The sequence below is a fragment of the Astatotilapia calliptera genome, chromosome 4 (genome assembly GCF_964374335.1).
Source record: "Astatotilapia calliptera chromosome 4, fAstCal68.1, whole genome shotgun sequence".
Classification (NCBI taxonomy): Eukaryota; Metazoa; Chordata; class Actinopteri; order Cichliformes; family Cichlidae; genus Astatotilapia; species Astatotilapia calliptera.
The window spans coordinates 4,620,845-4,638,735 of NC_137425.1; the positions used below are offsets into that span (position 1 = coordinate 4,620,845).

A 17,891-nucleotide genomic window follows, 5' to 3' on the forward strand; every position below is an offset into this window, starting at 1 on the left:
TCTCCCTGTGGGTGCTGCTGAGGGACTCTTCTAAGAACTGGACAGCTTTCACCCCGTCTGACCAGAAGGCTGTGACGCACTCGGCTGCAGCTCCAGTGACTCACTGGTACTCCTGTTCCTGGATCTGTGAAAGCTTGTTCTCTCCTTCATGGCGGTTCCTGCCCTCCCTGACCTAACAGGTCCTGGTGTTTCCACACGTCTCGGCTGTGATGCACAGATGGACCACAGGCAGGAGAAATCCTTCCTACTTCCTCTGAACATGAGGGTGATGGTGCTCATCTTGTCTTCACTTATAATACAGCAGGAAGCCAAACAGTCCACATTGAAAGCAAATAAAGAATTGCATTTAGCAGAAATTCATCAAAATATGAGCTCTAAGCTGCTGACTGACAGCTTTTAGCTTTTTCTAAGCCTGTTTTAATTTATATGCCTGCCAGAAGCACCTTAATCATTGGCCTCAGCTTCTTAAACAAGAGCCAATCAGTTCCCAGATTGCTGTGTAGTACCATAGTGTAATGGCCACATAGTTTACTTGAGGGACAGACAACAGTATCTTGGCCACAGATACTTTGACGTGCAGAAAGGAGCAGTCACAGAATCAATCCACGGACTTTCTGGCTGGTAAATGACCCATTCTACCTCCTGAGCCACAGCTGCCCTAATTAAGTTTTAGACTTTTTGATATCACTTTCATTTCACTAAACCAGCAACTATGTTTGACCTCTGAAAACTATCCAAAATGTCTAACAAACCGTCAGATTTTTCTGGTGTTCCTTTAAAGAAATCCACTTCAAATCAGCAGCACCTCCAGCAGCTTCAACAGTAATGCTGCACAGCGATGGTTCAATATTAATAATCTAATGATGTCATCCCATATAGAGGGATAAAACTAGCACTTTGATTTTTCATGCAAGGTATTTGCTTCTGGAGTGTTTTACATTGCTCTTTATTATTTGTAGTGTCATACTCCAACTGTTATCTATTATGCTCCTACTGTCCTGCCAGACTAATAATATTCTAATCTAATAAAATACTGTGCAGTTTACATAGCCAAATAATGAGTGAATGAGTTGTCAAATATAAATGGCATGTTTTCTGATCAAATGCCCCTTCCTGTTGTCGCAGCTACCATTTATCTGTGATTCCAGTGCTGGAAAATAAGAGCACTTCTAGATTAGATACGATTAATCTACACCGTGCCTGAAAATGATCCTCCCACTCATTTCACAGCTCCTTTCTGGCCAGAGTTCGCGTCACATTAATTTTTGTGAAATCAATTCTAAACTATGAAATGCGATATAGATATATATATCGCAAGGACAGATAGTGGTGTCTGTTGTGAGTGGTCAGATCTGCTGTTTGTCTACATTCATACTGAGAGAACAGTATGAGAGAGCACATTTAATTAGAGGATGTGAACGTCTTTGCTCTTGTCAATTTTCCTTTTGCAAAAAATATTTTTAAGTGAAAAAAAGAGAAAACATAACAAAACAAAACGCTGTGTAGGTTGGACGTGGAAAACAAGCAACACTTTCCACTAAACACCAATGTTTTGTTGATCCATCCACCACCTCGACCTCCACACAGACTACATGCTTTATGAAAGAATCAGCTGTCTTCCATGTAATCTCCCAATATCATCTCCCAATATAATTTCTATAAAAAGCAGAGGGTGGTGACACTTGCAAAAGGCAACTACACCCTTTCCTGTTGCATAAAACAGCTTCTTTTTTTTACCATCAAACTGGCAACTGGCCCATTTTACAAGCTCTCTTTAAATGGCTATAACCCCATCACCATTTGTGTTAGAAACAAAATTCAAATGGTTTCAGAAAGAAGAGACAATGAGCATTTGGGGCATATTTGGTGTATCACAGTAGTACAAAGCATTCACAAGGTACTGTTGTCTGAACACAGACAACTCTTGCTCTCTGTGCACGTGGTAAAATCCGCTCTTTCTAGATTTTACCATGGCCTACAATAGCCTGTATAATATCTGAGTGATAAAGGGTTAACATAAGACACATTCATTTCAAATTTTGAGCAGTATTGAAAGTTAATAAATTAACTCCTGAAGATGGTTGAGATGATAAAAACTAAACAGAACCTGTGACAGTGGCTACATATTGAGCTCTTCTTGTGCAATAGGGCAGCAAGCAGAATATAAAAGTAGAACACTATAAATAAGGATGGCTTGAAGAGAGGAATCAAGAAAGCAGTGAGAAGAAACAAGTATGACTGAGAGGGTCTGGCCTCCCTGAGGGTTCGCAGTTCCTTTGGTAGTGTATCACAGGTGATCTCCTCCCTATTTCTTTTCCATCAACACATCAACTCAGGAGTAAACAGACACACAGTGCTGCAGCGGCTCACAGACAGACGCAGATGTGGCGTTTCAGATCAAAAGCAGTAGACAACTCAGCCATTCAGGACAGAGAAGAACGCCTTTGTTGGGCAAGCGCTCGAGCCGAGCTGTGGGAGGTCAAATGACTGTCTAACATCTGTCAGTCATCCTCCAACGAGCCGAAACCTGACGGCACCTTGCTGCCTCCATTAGTCTGCCTCCCACATCACCTGCAGCTACAGCTGCTGCGTTACATACCTGCCAACCTCTCAGCCTGCAAGATGCATCTTTATTTGGCCAGGCTGCTAATATTGTATTCCTTTTGCTTTCTGGTTAACTTTTCACAGCTAAGACTCCAAATGTCCATGACAAATGTCTTAAAGAGTCATTTCCAACTCCATATTAGAGGTCTGCGCGGGAATGTTTTTTTAGTCCCGCTCCCGCCCGCTCCCGCAAGGTTTTGTACCGCACCCGACCGCTCCCGCTGTATATTCAGTCTTTGTTCACCCGCTGCCCGCTTAGAATAATTTTCTACCCGACCCGACCGTTCCCGCTAAATTTAGATCTGGTTTCCAAAATCTCACATTTAAATGGGGTACCACCAAAAAATAGAGATAACAGATAAAACTGCAGGTTGTGCAATGATTGTATTTATTTTTCTTAAACAAGATGCATTTATCTGTCAACATGCAACATTTATCTTTTAACATGGAAAACGTGTTGCAAAAATAAAATAAATAAAAACGAATACAGCATTGTGGCCTACTGCAAAAAGCACTGATCCATGCGCTCAGTGCGTGTAACAGGCGTGAGCACTGGCTGTACCAGTGCTCAATTAGAATGAGGAAATCACAGATATGCTGTTCCGAAAAAATGTCGGGCACGCTATATTTTCAGACCGCCCGCTCCCGTTCAAATTACACCAGAGTTACCGACCGCTACCGCATTTTATTTGGAAATTTATTCCCGCGCCGCAAGAAATCTGGTCGGGTCCCGCGGCTCCCGCGGGACAGCCGCGGGAATGCAGACCTCTACTCCATATTGTTCATTTGTAACATCTACTAGAGCACCTTTGTATTCAGAGACTATAAGATAATGGTCTCTTTCTAATCATCTGCTTACAGGTGTCCACTATTATGGACATGTCCAATATGGGCACAGATGTCCATTATAGTTACTGTTTTTTACTAGACTTGTTTAGGTCTCAGTCACACAGGTCTAGAGACCAGTCAGGAACTCCATGGCAACCTCTGGCAACAGGGGAAAAATGTTTATTCCCCAACTGGCTGGCAAACAGTTGCTAACTGTAACCAGGTCAAACTGGTCACCAAGGTGCAGGAACCAAAGTGGTTGTTTTAATCACTAGATGATTGCCACTGTCGATGCTGACAAATTGCCGTCCTCCAAAACAAACTACAGGTTACTGCAGCAGCTTGCTAGAATCACATCAATCAAAATGAGGTTTTCAGTGCAACACTATATGCATTTGCAACTAATTTTACCTAGCTGACTCCAGCAACCACTTTCCCAGCAACTGGTGGTTACTAGGGTGTCACTGACCTCTCTCTGGGTCAAACTTCATCAGCTGATTTCGCCGCTACGTCAGCAACCCTTTCCAGCCCATCACAGAATTGTAATTTTTCCCTCACAACCTGTTTTTGCTAGATGAATTCAAATTCAAATTCAAATTCAAATTTTTTATTTGTCACGTACACAGTCATACACAGTACGATATGTAGTGAAATGCTTGGACAACTGCTCGTGACCTAAAGAAAACAAAAAAGGAAAAGGCTATGAATAAGAAAGGAAATAAATATGAAAAATTAAAAAGGGTAAATTTAACTAGGAAGGAATAAAATATAAATTAAGGTTAAAAATGAAATAACTGTACAACACAAATTAGAATGAAGGGTAAATTTAACTGGGAAGAATAAGATAAAGATAAATATATAAATTAAAGTTGAAAATAAAATAACTGTACAACAAAATACACAATACACAATATAGAACTATATAAGAATGTATGAAGAAATCTAAATATAAATAAATATATACACAATAACAGCAGCTGTACAAGTATTAACTGGAAATGAAGAATATAGTGACCAGTGTTGTGCAAAACCAAAGTCCAGAAAGTCCAGTGTGTGTGTAAGAACCATATGTGTGGGTCAGTACTGTGTGGTGGTGTGATTGAGAGACCGTATCGCCTGCGGGAAGAAGCTCCTCCTCAGTCTCTCTGTGTTGGTCTTCAGGGAGCGGAATCGCTTTCCTGACCTCAGCAGAGAGAACAGTCTGTTGTTGGGATGGCTGAGGTCCTTCACGATCTTCCTGGCCTTGGTCCAGCACCGCCTGCTGTAGATTGAGTGCAGGTCAGGGAGCTCGGAGCGGATGGTGCGCTCAGCTGACCGCACAACCCTCTGTAGAGCTCGTCTGTCCTGCATGGTGCTGTTCCCGAACCAGGTTAAGATGTTTCCCGTCAGGATGCTCTCTATGGTGCACGAGTAAAAGTTCCTGAGCACCTTGGAGGGCAGTTGGAAGTCTCTCAAGCGTCTGAGGTGGTAGAGACGCTGTCGGGCCTTTTTCACCACGGTGTTGATGTGACAGGACCATGACAGGTCCTGCGTGATGTGAACTCCGAGGTATTTGAAGCTGTCCACTCTCTCCACTGGGCACTCGTTGATGACGGGGGTCTGGTAGTTCCTCTCCTGCTTAGTGCTGAAGTCCACTATCAGCTCCTTTGTCTTACTGACGTTTAGAAGGAGGTTGTTCCTCTGGCACCAGTTCTCCAGATTCCTAATGTCCTTCAGGTAGGCCGTCTCGTTGTTATCAGAGATCAGGCCCACCACGACGGTGTCGTCAGCAAACTTGATGATGGTGGTGGAGCTGGTAGTGGCCACACAGTCATATGTGTACAAAGAGTACAGCAGGGGGCTCAGAACACACCCCTGGGGGGCTCCAGTGCTGAGAGTGGTGGAGGCTGAGACATGTCCGCCCATCCTTACTGCCTGTGGTCTGCCAGTTAGGAAGTTGGAGATCCACTGACACATAGATGAGCTGAGTCCCAGATGCTCCAGCTTGGTGGTGAGTGTGGAGGGAATTATGGTGTTAAATGCAGAGCTGTAGTCTATGAAGAGCATTTTAACATAATTCCCCCTTCTAGTGTCCAAGTGAGTGAGTGATGTGTGGAGGAGATGAGAGATGGCATCGTCTGTGGAACGATTTGGACGGTAAGCGAACTGTAGTGGGTCCAGTGTGTCTGGTAGTGAAGAAATGATGAAGTCTCTGACCAGGCGTTCAAAGCACTTCATCACTACTGAGGTGAGGGCTACAGGGCGATAGTCATTGAGAGAAGCAGGGTGGGGTTTCTTCGGGACAGGAACAATGATGGACTCTTTGAAGCATGTGGGGATCACCGACTGAGATAAAGAGATGTTGAATATCTCAGTGAACACAGGAGCTAGCTGGTATGCGCAGTCTCTTAGGATACGACCTGGGATGCCGTCTGGTCCTGCTGCTTTCCTGGTGTTCACTCTCTTGAAGGCTCTCCTTACTTCATGCTCTGAGATGACGAGCACGTTTCCGGATGGTTGCAACTGGTCACTAGGCTTGTGTGACTGAGCTGAACTGGACCTCTCCTCCATGTTGAAGCATTGGTTTGCTCTGAAATTAATCGAACTACCAGGTTGTCCAAGAAGTCTGCTCTTCTTTGATTTTTTGATTAAAATTCTAGTGCTATTTGTGTATTTGTTAGTGCAACAGGATTCTGTGATTTTGCAACCTGTGAATGCACTTTGTTAACTAGCATTACTGATAATATACCATGCCACCTTCTCATCCAAATGACCCTTTAGAACTTCAGGCTCCAAGAAAAACCCAGGTGGTCAAGTTCAAGCCTTTAGAAATGTAGTGCAAAAACCAAATAGTTGTGACAACAACCAAGGCTTTTTTCGTACAGTTTGTGGGTAACGACAAAAAATTGAGCCTTATGTATGTAACTAGATAAGATCGGTAAATTTCACAGATTCATTTAGTGTGTTTTCTCTTAGCCTTGTGAGTTTGTGTGTACATGTGCAATGTTTTTAACTTTTAGTTACACAAATTAATTATTACATTCCCCCCAAAATCAGTTGGCATTAGCAGCTCAGTTTCACTTACAATTTGGAAAGCAAAGATCAGAAACTATAATTACAGTTTATAAAAAGAACGATGAAAGACAAACTGAATGAGGAGTTAGTGATTATAGGAATTGATATTAGTGGCATTCTGTAAAAGAACAAAAACATTTTACATTAATTATTTGTACTGTGATTGGTTGGAGCTGTGTTTAGATGCCAGCTTACAAAATACCAATTTTGCACTTCTAAAATTGAATGTGTGTGATTTAAGTGCCATTTGAGCCTCTTCCTCTGCCTCCTTGATTCACCAACACAGGTGAGGGTGGTGTGGGTGGAGGCAAAAAAGCCTTCACTGTATCCAGATCTGAAGTCAGGCCCCATTTTGCAGCTATCAAATGAAATCTCTTGATGGCTGATCCTCACTGCAGTGATACCTTATCTGCATATTTAAAATATGTTACAAAACTGCATAAACTGTCATTTAACTGCATCTTTAAGTGTTAGCAACAGTTCTGCTCCAGTGCTGACATGGAAAAAGACCCAGTATTGTGTGTGTGTGTGTGTGTTCGTATTGGGAGCGATGGTGCACATGAGCCTCCCAGCCTTAGCAGGGTCATTACCAAGATGAATATAGTGATTATAAGGATGAATAAGGTGTGATTATGATGATGAATAAGACGATTAGGGATCTTGTCATTGCTGCTAGGATGGCTGTTCATTAGGAGGGAGATGATGTCAATGTGTAACATGCATGAACCCATTACCTTTTCATCCACAGGGGATTTATTTGCTCATACCTGTGCATGCATCCACATGGGAATGCCGCAATAGTGTAACTGCAGACTAGAGGAGACCATTTGTGTTCATTTGTGAAGTTAAATGACCCATATAAGCAATATATCTTTTTCCATCCGTGGTGTAATCCAACAGTAAGTTTATACGTTTGACCCGAAAGGACACAAGCATACCTGACTGCCTTTGCAGGCCTCTGTGTGGAGTCAGCGCTAGCTTACAGGCTGCCGTGCTGGTACTATAACAGCTGCTGACTAATACTGCATGCTGTGTCACTGAAGCCGCTTTGTGTCCAGGGGTTAAAGACACCTCACCGGCTCCAACCATGTGATCCCAGATAGCTATATCCATGGCAACCGCAGCGAATGGTTCTGATGTCCACATGGCAACGGCTGCTGTAGGGACTGAGGATGGAGGTGGGAGGAGGAGGATATGGAGGAGGGGAAGGAGGGGTTTCTGGATGCTGACGCACTCAGTGGCTGCCTGGAAAGTTTTCGAGAATGCCACCCACTGGCAAATCAGAAGTGGGCTTGAATCTCTCTGTCTCTAACTCTTTCTCTTTAAACTGCACCTCCTACTCAGTCAAGTCCTCCTGACCCCCCCTGCAGCCCCCCAACCCCCCACCCTCCCCTTCCCATCATGCACCTCCTACGTGTTTGTGTCTCATCAGACCTTTGTCTCAGTTTGCAGCAATGTGGCAGCAGTTATCGTGCTTGATCACTGTTAGAGGGTTTCATGTGTGGGCAGGCGTGACCCGGACGTCTCTCTCCTCTGCCATCCAGGAAAGATTTGTCCAGTTCTGTGTAATTGTTAAGATACTGCTGGTACCACCACTTACTGCAGACACCGATGAAAGTTTGTGACGGTCTGTTTATTTAGGTTTAATCTTAACCCACGTTACATTTGATTATTACTAATTTGATCATCACATCATTAGATATTGATCAACATTAGCTAACTGGAGCCTTATGTTTGCTTTTCATGTTGCTCAATAACCAGCCCACATACCAGTAAAAAAAAAAGTTACCTCAGTAAAGGTCCATATATACATTATTTTAGCTTTAAATTTTATTTTCCTTCGAAGTGAAGAACTCTAGACTGCTGTTAAGTTTCCAAAGCAAGACAAAACATGGTGGACGGAGCAGCCATTTTTTCCTGCAAAGTCCGCTCTGGGGGGGCAGAGCTTCTGGAGATAAAACATGACTACTCCGTTTCATTTCAACATAATTCAGTCTGATAAACTGATAAGCCTTGGTTCCTTAAACAATATATAACAATTACAAGATAGGGAGTTCCTTATATGCAAATTCAGCATCTGGCTTATTGCACTTTTTTCAGTGTGCAGTGTTATAGTTTTCAGTGCATTATGGCAGCAAGCAGAGGTCCAATTCCATCAACAGTTAGTAACGCCCTATCTCCAGCATTTTGGCCACTTTTAATTTGAAAAACAGATATAAATAATGAGTGAAGGTTGAAACTGACTGCACGTTTTTACACTAGAACTTGTCAATCTCAAGTTAAAACAGACTATAAATCACAACTTGCTTTATCCCCTGTTTCACTCTTTATAGGAACCAGATTTTAAAAACTAGCATCATGGTGTATTGAAGCATACTTGCAACAACTTATTAAGACCATAATCTCATCATATAGATCAAAAGAGAGCAAGGCCATTTTTCCACAGATTGGATCATAAACAGCTTTTTGCAGCCAGAGCAGTTTCCGCAGGTTGTAGGCACTTCTGCATAAGATTCACTTGACCACACAACTGATCTTTCATATATCATCTATGCTTCTTTGTTATTAGAAACACTTTATTTTAAACAGAGCTTAGTTTGAAGTTAGGCAGTACTTTAGGAAATCATGCTCTTTAAATAACACAGCGATAGGGAGGCTTTTCAGTCAGCTTGATAGATGAGATGAATTTGTATTTAAAGAACTACTCTAGCAAAATAGTGTTGGGGGACTCGTTAGGTTAACGTGTTACTCTAAATTGGCCGATATGATTGCAAATGGATGTCTGCATCTCTGTAATAGACCTAACTGATCACCTGTCCAGTGTGTCCCCTGTCCCTCACCCACTGTAAGCAGCGTAGACTCCATCCCATAAACATCCCTATTTGTGTAAACAGCTAAAAAGAGGGATAGGAGTCATCTTGGGTGTGTAGAAAGTGTAACTGAGCTTTTTGTTCTTTTATATCAGATAAATTAATCAGCTACTCAATGAAGATAATTGTTAGCACAAATTCGTTTGATTCAACTTAGTAAACCAATGATGAGGAATTTCTGCAAATTTTAAAGCAGGTTTCACTCATTTCTTCCCCACTTCTCACTGAGGTATGAAAGTCCAACTCAACCCTCTTTATTTAGACCAATGATAAGTGATCCCCCTTGAGTCGCTCTCTCAGATGAAACTTCTCCAAAGACACACAAGTAAACTGATCTTCATGTGTCAAATAACTGGAAAGCTCAAGCAGGAATATTGATGCTCTTCTGCGCTGGATATAAAACCAGATAGATGAATCATACGTGGTCATGTTCCCTGTTACTGTTATTTCATCTGCATTTGAGGATCTCACCTACTGCTGATGATACTGTTGTGTGATATGTTGGTTTAATCACTCAGAAAAAGAAGGAAAGTAAGCTAAAATCCCTCCGTGTGTGTTCTGTCAGGCTTTGTGCAGTGACTTCGATCATACTATATGCAGCAAAATGGAGATTAACTCACAGTCGAGGAGGAAGAAATGACTCAAAGCGGCCTTAAAACTTGAAGAAATTTCTCAGCAGCAGGCCAGAAATCTGCCTGCGAGAATGATGGCAAGAGAGAAAATAGGAGTTAGTGTTTCCTGTTCCTGTAATAACCAGGGGCCAGGGCCCATGCTTGTGCTATCAGTGGCATTAGAAAAACTTTCTCAGCTTCGTCACGGACCTTTTTTAACCAGTCAACACCTAAACTTTGGAACAGATCCACATTGGGTTGAGCTCTGCCTCAGCTGGAGCTGGTCCAATATCCTGCACCTAAATGTGAACATCACCCTGGGGAAAGCTTGAATAAAGAGCAACATGGCAACATCACCAGACCAACAAGAGCTCCTCCTCGGTGTTATGTGTATGTGCTGTGTAAGGGCCGTGAAAATGAGCCTGATGCCGGCTGGATAAGCTCCGGCCCCTCAGGACTAGACCCTGAGCCTTGCTGCTGTGGGCAACTGTAAATCTGTACGTTCACCTTCTTACCCCCTCTCATTGCCACACACACACACACACTGTACTTCACTCCTGAGTGTTTCTGCCACTCCAGGCTCTGTGGTAATGAGGTGCTTTATGGCTGCAGGGGATGGGAGGGGACACAGAGGACATGGGGTTAGCCCATAGCTCATTTCCAGTATAGGAGGGAACGGCGGTCAGTGGTGTCTGGGCTGATTGACTTAGTCAGGATAACACCCTCTCTGGACAACACTCAAAGACTTTCCTCAACCACAGCTAAGGGTCCGTGGAGGGACTGGTGATGGCTCACTCCCAGCAAGAGATCACAGATAAACCTGCTCTATCGTTTTATGGCGGCAGCTCAATAAATCATGGTCACTTGCTGCTTTTCAGTCCGGCTGAGCAGGCTGTGGTTATTTCAATATTCAGAAGTGTCAGAAAGTTTCATTTTTCATCTATTCTGTTAAGTTATCTGAAGTCCTTTGAGGATTTTGTTTTTCATTTTATCTGTTCATCCTTCATGTTATAATGCTTCTCTGCAGAGAAATTGGTTTTTATATTAAAATTCCTCTAATTTTACTCCTTGTTAAACACACTGACATCCACCGGACAACACACATTAAACCTCCAGCGTGTTTTACAGCGAAAGATCAGTTCCCATTTTAATTTTAGCTTGTTTTTAGCATTGCTTGAGGCCTGACTTTGAGCTGCTAATATGGCTAAAATCAGTAGTACTTGTTGAACCATAAGTAGAGTCATTTTGGTCCAGGATGAAAAAATACTAAACGCCTCGTCATTTAATTCAGTACAGCAATTCATGGATGACTTGTTAATTGTTTGTTTTAAAAAAGGGTATCATTACATACTACATACTTTCTGCTGTACTTTACAAAGCTAATAGCTAGATCTTTATACTCTAAAAAGCTAAATAAAGCACAATAAATTTCATACACACTGGTATGCACATGATATTCAAGAGACATGCTAAAAACTTGGCAAACAAGTTAGATTCAACTGGTGAAGTGTAACCGTGCATTCTTGTGGTTTCGTCTGCTAGTGTGTGTTTGATTCGTGGTGCTCCAGCATATAAGAGGCCTGCAGCATGCCCTGCCCCTCACACATAGGCTTCTATAGAAGGAAGCTTTTTTTGATTGGGGAATAAATCTTTTTCATCTTATTCAATGAAAAATATTATTATAAATATTATAATTATATCAATATTATTAAGTAACACGCTATTGCTATTTTTTTCCACTTACTTCACTGACTTTATGAAGTTTAGACTTGAGCCATACTGAAATTTTCTAAAGTCCTTGGCTTCTTTTGGGTCTTGATAGTTAATAGCTGACAACCCACTCCAGGGTAAATACTGGGATTCTCAGACGACAGGTGAAATATCTTCAAGAACCAAATGAAGTCCAGTTGCTTTGACTTGAGCACTTCAACCAACCATGAACTGTAGGATTGAGAATCTACATCAACATAAAGGCACAGTGAAAGTGCAAAGTTGGAAAGGAGAGCATGTTGGAGTTCAGTTTAGGGTGAAGCATCGTACCTGCTAGACATGAGCATATTTGCAAAGTAAACATCGATTTCACCAGTTTTGTTGTAACGCTGAACATCTTAGCTGATGGTTGAACATTCAGAGATTCTGTTTAGTGTTGACCACCTCCTGCTCCTGTTGGTAGTTGCTTCAGTTGCTGAGTTGAAAATTGTTAAAAGTTTAACTCAGTACCACCCACTTCACTTCACTTTTTTTTTTACCTGTTGTTGCTACAAGTGACTGAATTTCCCCGACATTTTTTGGTTTTTGAATACTAAATCACTGCAGTCTCTTCTCGAGAGGATGCGCCTTAAAGCTGCTTGCAGTGCGGTGCACTGACTATGTTCAGGATGTGTTAAATTGTACTCAACACACTGCAGTTTGTGCACCAATTAATCTAAACACAAACTTTGTCTGAAAAATATTGCCAAGGTATTTCTGAAGTTATTTCAAGATCACCTGCAATTTACTGTACTTTTTTCACTCTGTGTAGAAGAACTGTGCAAGCAATATGTGTGACGTTTCAATTAAGAATACTCTATTTTGTAATTTTTAAAATAACACCAACTTGAATTCTGCAGGAAACACCATTAACTTCATTGCATTGTTAAAGAATTTAGGATCTTTTAAAAAAATGTTTGTACCTTCATCCTGGCTCATGGTGGAAAAATATGATTTTCCAGCCGCCTTGTGATTTTAAACACAGAGCTCTTTGGTTACTCGGCATACTGCGCTGAAAGTACAAGAGCTGCTCAGTGCACACAGGTGTTTCTCTTCAAAGTGATAAGTGTTTTGACCCACTGAACACCTGAGTCTTCAGTAATACCTTCCCATTCACCAGTAGTCCCCCTGCCAAAGCTCCTAATGGCCAAACGGATCGCTCCGCGTTGTGCCCCTGCATTCACACTCACGTGGGGAGGCCTCTGAAATGAAAATGCCATTATAAAACATTTACCAGCCTGCTGAGTTTACATGTCTTACAAGAAAAGGACCGTTTGGAGCGGTTAAGTGTCACATAAATCTTTCAGCACGCTAATTGAAGTGGTTCCCCCAATAGGCCACTCTCCACAGCTGGTATTACAAATCACACTACTGTGGATAGGCCAGCCAGCTGCAAACCAAATCTTACACCCACTTGATAACGCTGTTAAGACACACACATGGTGCTCTGTGGGTTGCTGCTGCTGCTGCTAGTTTGCTCAGACAGCTCCACTGGGAGTGTGTAATGTAGTCGTATGTAAACACAAGTCATCTTTCAGTGAAATATGCTCTGAGAGGAGGCACAAGTGTGTCCCCCCTTGCCTCTCTTCCCCCAGAAATGCAACTTATTTAAAGCTTCTTTAAGCAGGTATGTTGAAGAGGTACTGACTGGGGGTAGTAGTTGCAGAAGGTGGTGAGGTTACACCTGCAGTAGTCACCAACTCACTACTGAAACTAGCATGCTAGAAGCTTTGGTGGATTATTTTCCTTCAGCTTCAGTTATCTTTAGTGAAAAGAAATCACCCAACAGCTGACTGGAAATTTGGTCCGCCATCCAAAGAGGAGCTTCACATCATATATCAGAGCATCAAGTGCAAAACTGTGGAGGACCGGTAAACTCTGGAGGCCCTATTCATGGCTCAGCAATTACACTGACACTCAGACTTGATGTATTCCACCTCCTGCTCCATCTTCCCTCGCTGTCCTTCAAAACCTCTCTGTTACCTGCCCTTCCTATATTTATCTCTCCTCCTCCTTCCCATTAATTGTCTTTCTGCCTGCTTTTCTCTCTTTTTGTCTTCCCCCCTCTTTGCCACAGAGCCTGTTGATGAAAATCCTTTTTATTTCGTTGTTTATTAATGGATTAGAAGCGATAAATGAGTGGTACACTGTTTCACACCTTTTGAATGTCTGAATTTATTAGAGTAGTTTTGTATGAGAAGTGCAGCTCCTCAGTTCATCCAGCGTGTGATATGTGAACTTTAGCTCCTCTTCCATTAAGCTGACTTTATTCTGATAAACACCAGGTGGGTGGAGCTTCTGTACTTCTGTCTAAATGATCCACATAGGTGACCATATTCAGAAATCCTGCAGATCCTAGAATAGAAAAATAAAAGTTTAGAGCTGAGAACAGGAATGGACTGACGACTCTCAATTTGTACTTTGAATTTGGCGTAAAAAGCATAAAGTCATCCTTCCGTGCATCAGTGGGTCAGGATGCTGCTGGTGGGGGTGGTGATGTAATGGTGTACGGGATATTTTGTTAACACACTTTGACCACCTTAGTGCCTGAGCATTGTTATTGACTATGTAAATCCCTTTATGACCAGTTAGTGATCTTCTGATTAACAGGGAACCGTGTCACAAAGATCAAATGAGTTTCAGTTTCAGTTACAAAGCCTCTCTTCACCTCACTACAGTTGTATTTTTATTGTAACTTCTTAGTCAAAGAAGGACTAAATATTAGGACTACATCAATGTTTTAAAGAGTTGACCTCATTCTTTAGCAACTTTTTATAGCCTCTTCTTTTCTTAGTAATCAGACCTCTTTCAGAACTCTGAAGGGGAATATGGCGCGTGCCAAATGGCTGACTGCAAATTTTCCATAGATATTTATAAAAATTATATTTATAGATATTTAAATTAAATGATTTTATAATCCTTTAGAGAAAACCTGATATATAAAAGCTTATATATAAAAATTCTTTAGGGGGAAAAGTGCAAAATAGTTTCAGGTTTGGCTGAAATGAAAGAAACGTGGCAGAGTGACTAAATACGACACAATTTAAAAGCAGTTCTTATTGAGCTTTATTTTGAACACTGGTACCCAGACTTCCTTAAAGAAAACATCTGTGTGAACTGGTGATTCTCACATATATCACATGTTTTTTACCATTCAGGTCTGACCTGTGCTTTTTAAATTGCATCAGCTCATCTATTTCTCGTGTTTTCCAGTAGTTTAATGGCTTTGTTAGTACCTGCGAATGTTCATTCATTACAAAATAAGCCCGTTTTTATTTTTACTGAATTATGGTAGTATTTTTGCTACATCTGTAGGCAAACTTTACAAGTGACAATGAGGCAATCAGATGAACATTTCTCCATTCAATACTCGTACCAGACACCGGCTGGCGCTAACCCACAGGTCATGATGAGAGAGTCGATCGAGGGTGCTTTGATGGCTTGTTTTGTCAGGTGACGCTCTCTTTAATATCTGAGTGGTCATCACCAGGGGTCCCCTTCCCACCGCTGTATGTGGGCCATTCACAGAGCAATAACTGCATCCCGCTGTGCCCATCATGCCTCGCTGCCAAGACCTCCTCAGCACCATGGTAACCAACACCTGTTCCCCTAATTAGAGGGACACTGGAGGGAAAGGAGATGAAGAAGTTAATGAAACACTAATCTGGTCCAATCAAACGGCCAGGCATCTGCCTCCTCGCTGCAGCAGCAGGTGACCATAATGGATGCCTTATGGGTGCCTCCCCCGCCACGTCACCCTGAGTGACCTCATCAATGCCAGATCTCTGCACGGAGCAGACAGGCAGGGAAGAGCTGGAGGGAGGGGAGAGGAGAGGGATGCTGTTTCCTGGATGGACAGCATACCTGAACGGCGAGGTGTCAGCCAAAAAGAGATGAGGTTCTCTCTGCACGGCAGTTGGAGCAGCTCCAGGTCGCACCAGCTGCACAGCTCTTGTTTACAAGCTGCCAACTGCTGCCAGAGAGGCCTGATGCTCAGGTGTGCTTTCTAAAGAGATCAGTCCACTCATATGAGCTGTTATGACACTGTCTGTGTTGACCATTAAAAGAACAAAAGTTTTGTGCATGATCATAAACAGTTTGTGTTTAATTAATAGTTAATATTAAACTCTGGCTCTTTTCCACAGTGGGACTTTTGTCCTGTGTCGCTTCCCTCAGCCCCTTCCCAAGCCTGGATCAGCCGGAGGCTTCCTTCCTGTTAAAAGGGAGTTTTTCCTTCCCACTGTCGCCAAGTGCTTGTTCACTGGGGGTTGTCTGATTGTTGGGTTTTCTCTTTATTACTGTAGGATCTTTACCTTACAGTATAAAGCACCTTGAGGTACATGTTTGAAACCTAAAATATTCAGTTAACTTACAGTAAAGACCAAAAGGACCTTTGAACCTGTCCTCCAAGTTGTGGAGCTGTGAAAATGATATTTTAAAAAGTCAGACTGAGAAAAGCTGAAGAACAAAAACATGAACATGCAAAACGGTTTTTACCTTTATCTACTTCACTTATACAACAAAACAAGTAATGTTGGCATGGCCCACGTGTTAGATTCAGTCTGGTACACCAGTAGTAACTGGTTGAGGAAAGTCAAATTCCCTCCTCAATAGAACTGAGGATACATAGTCTGTTGATGATATGGAGTGTAAAAGGTCGACGTGTCTGTCTGATATCAAACTGACTCCAGTTGTAGATTTTTGCAGTGTTTCGTTTAGAGCTCTCCTGAACCCTCTTTCTGTTTTCACTCAACAGGAAACTTCAAAGGCATGTGTAAACAGATAGACCACTTTCCCGAGGAAACAGATTATGAAGCAGACCCATCTGAGTACTTCTTACGTAAGTATATATTCAGTCTTTACTTTCACACACAGAAACATTGTGACTTTTTTCTGTTTGTCTTTAAAGTGACCACACGAGAAAAAAAATCACTTCAGGAATTTTGCTTCTCCTTCTATAATTTCTTTTTGAAATTCTTTCCACTTTTTGCTCAGACTGGAGCACGGTGCCAGTCGCTGCTCTTGGCCCGTGTGTCAGCACCGTCTCTTCCTGCCTTTAGCGTGAGGCTGGCCAGGCTGAGCCCTGCCAAGCAGCTCGTCTGTTTTTACTGCTTGGCTGTGTGTAACATAACGTGCAGTGTTACAGTCGGCTGTGTACCCTGTAAACACAGCCCATTGATTTCTGCTCTCTTTTTCTTTGTGCAAGCAAGACAGAGATGCTTGTCGGACTCATTTGCCTGCTAATCCTAAAAATCACAACAGGTGCTGTTACTATCACTAGGTCAATAGTCCCATTAATCTTTGTATTTGCTTAAAAGATAAGAAATTCAATTTAGAGATTTAGATCAGTAACTAATTGTTAATACTTTTATGAGCACACCTAAGCTTTAAATCCTTTTTTCTTTGAGTGGATTTAATTTGGTTTGTTTTTTTGGAAGGACAGAGAAGAAATTTTTATGAGCTGCCTTCTTTCTTGTAATGCAATCTGTTAACACAGCTTTCATAGAGAAACTTTTTTGGAGTGTAATACTGATTTTGGAAACGCATTGGCTGGAGTCCTCATATCCACACTGAAAAGTTTATATGGACACTTGTAACTTTGTGACTGCTCCAGGCCTGCTGATAGCTGATAGTGACTGTACATGTTTCTGTTCTGCTGAAGTGTGTGGTGCAGCTGTCACTCATGAACTGTAGATACGGAGGTACAGTTCTTCATTGCACAGCAGGAAATATTCGCACTACTCAAACTTCTCCGTGTGCACTCTGTGTGCAAAAGTGCCCCACTGCATCCCCTTGGTTCTGAATATCATTACCTCTGTCTCAGAGGTAATGATTTTTTTCTTGAATTGCCGTGAGTGTCTCACTCACGGCAATTCAAGAAAAAAATCATAATTTTGGCACCAATGTTGATATGAGAAAACACTAACAGACTACTAGAAAAAGCATAAGACAGATTGAGGGCAAAAAGCATGTGATCATTTGACCGAAAATGAGACTTTAAGTCATAATATCCAGAAACGATTTGTCATTTTTTAACTAAAGGCAACATAATTTTAAGTAAGTAAGAATGAATTATGTTTAAATATAAAGGTTAAAGTAAAAGGAAAGGTGTAGGACCTTCCCTCTTACTTTTTTGTTTTCTTTACAAATCTTTACATTTTTGTTTTTTAATTTC

General features: G+C 41.8%; 1 protein-coding gene across 1 annotated transcript in view; it reads left to right on the forward strand.

Annotated features, from left to right (window-relative positions):
- Positions 1-17,891, forward strand: part of cacng2a (calcium channel, voltage-dependent, gamma subunit 2a) — an 87,535-nt gene that overhangs the window by 39,670 nt on the left and 29,974 nt on the right. Inside the window, exon 2 of the mRNA XM_026164092.2 lies at positions 16,473-16,556. Within this exon, the coding sequence (XP_026019877.1) occupies positions 16,473-16,556 (84 nt within the window). The remainder of the gene's footprint in view (positions 1-16,472; positions 16,557-17,891) is intronic.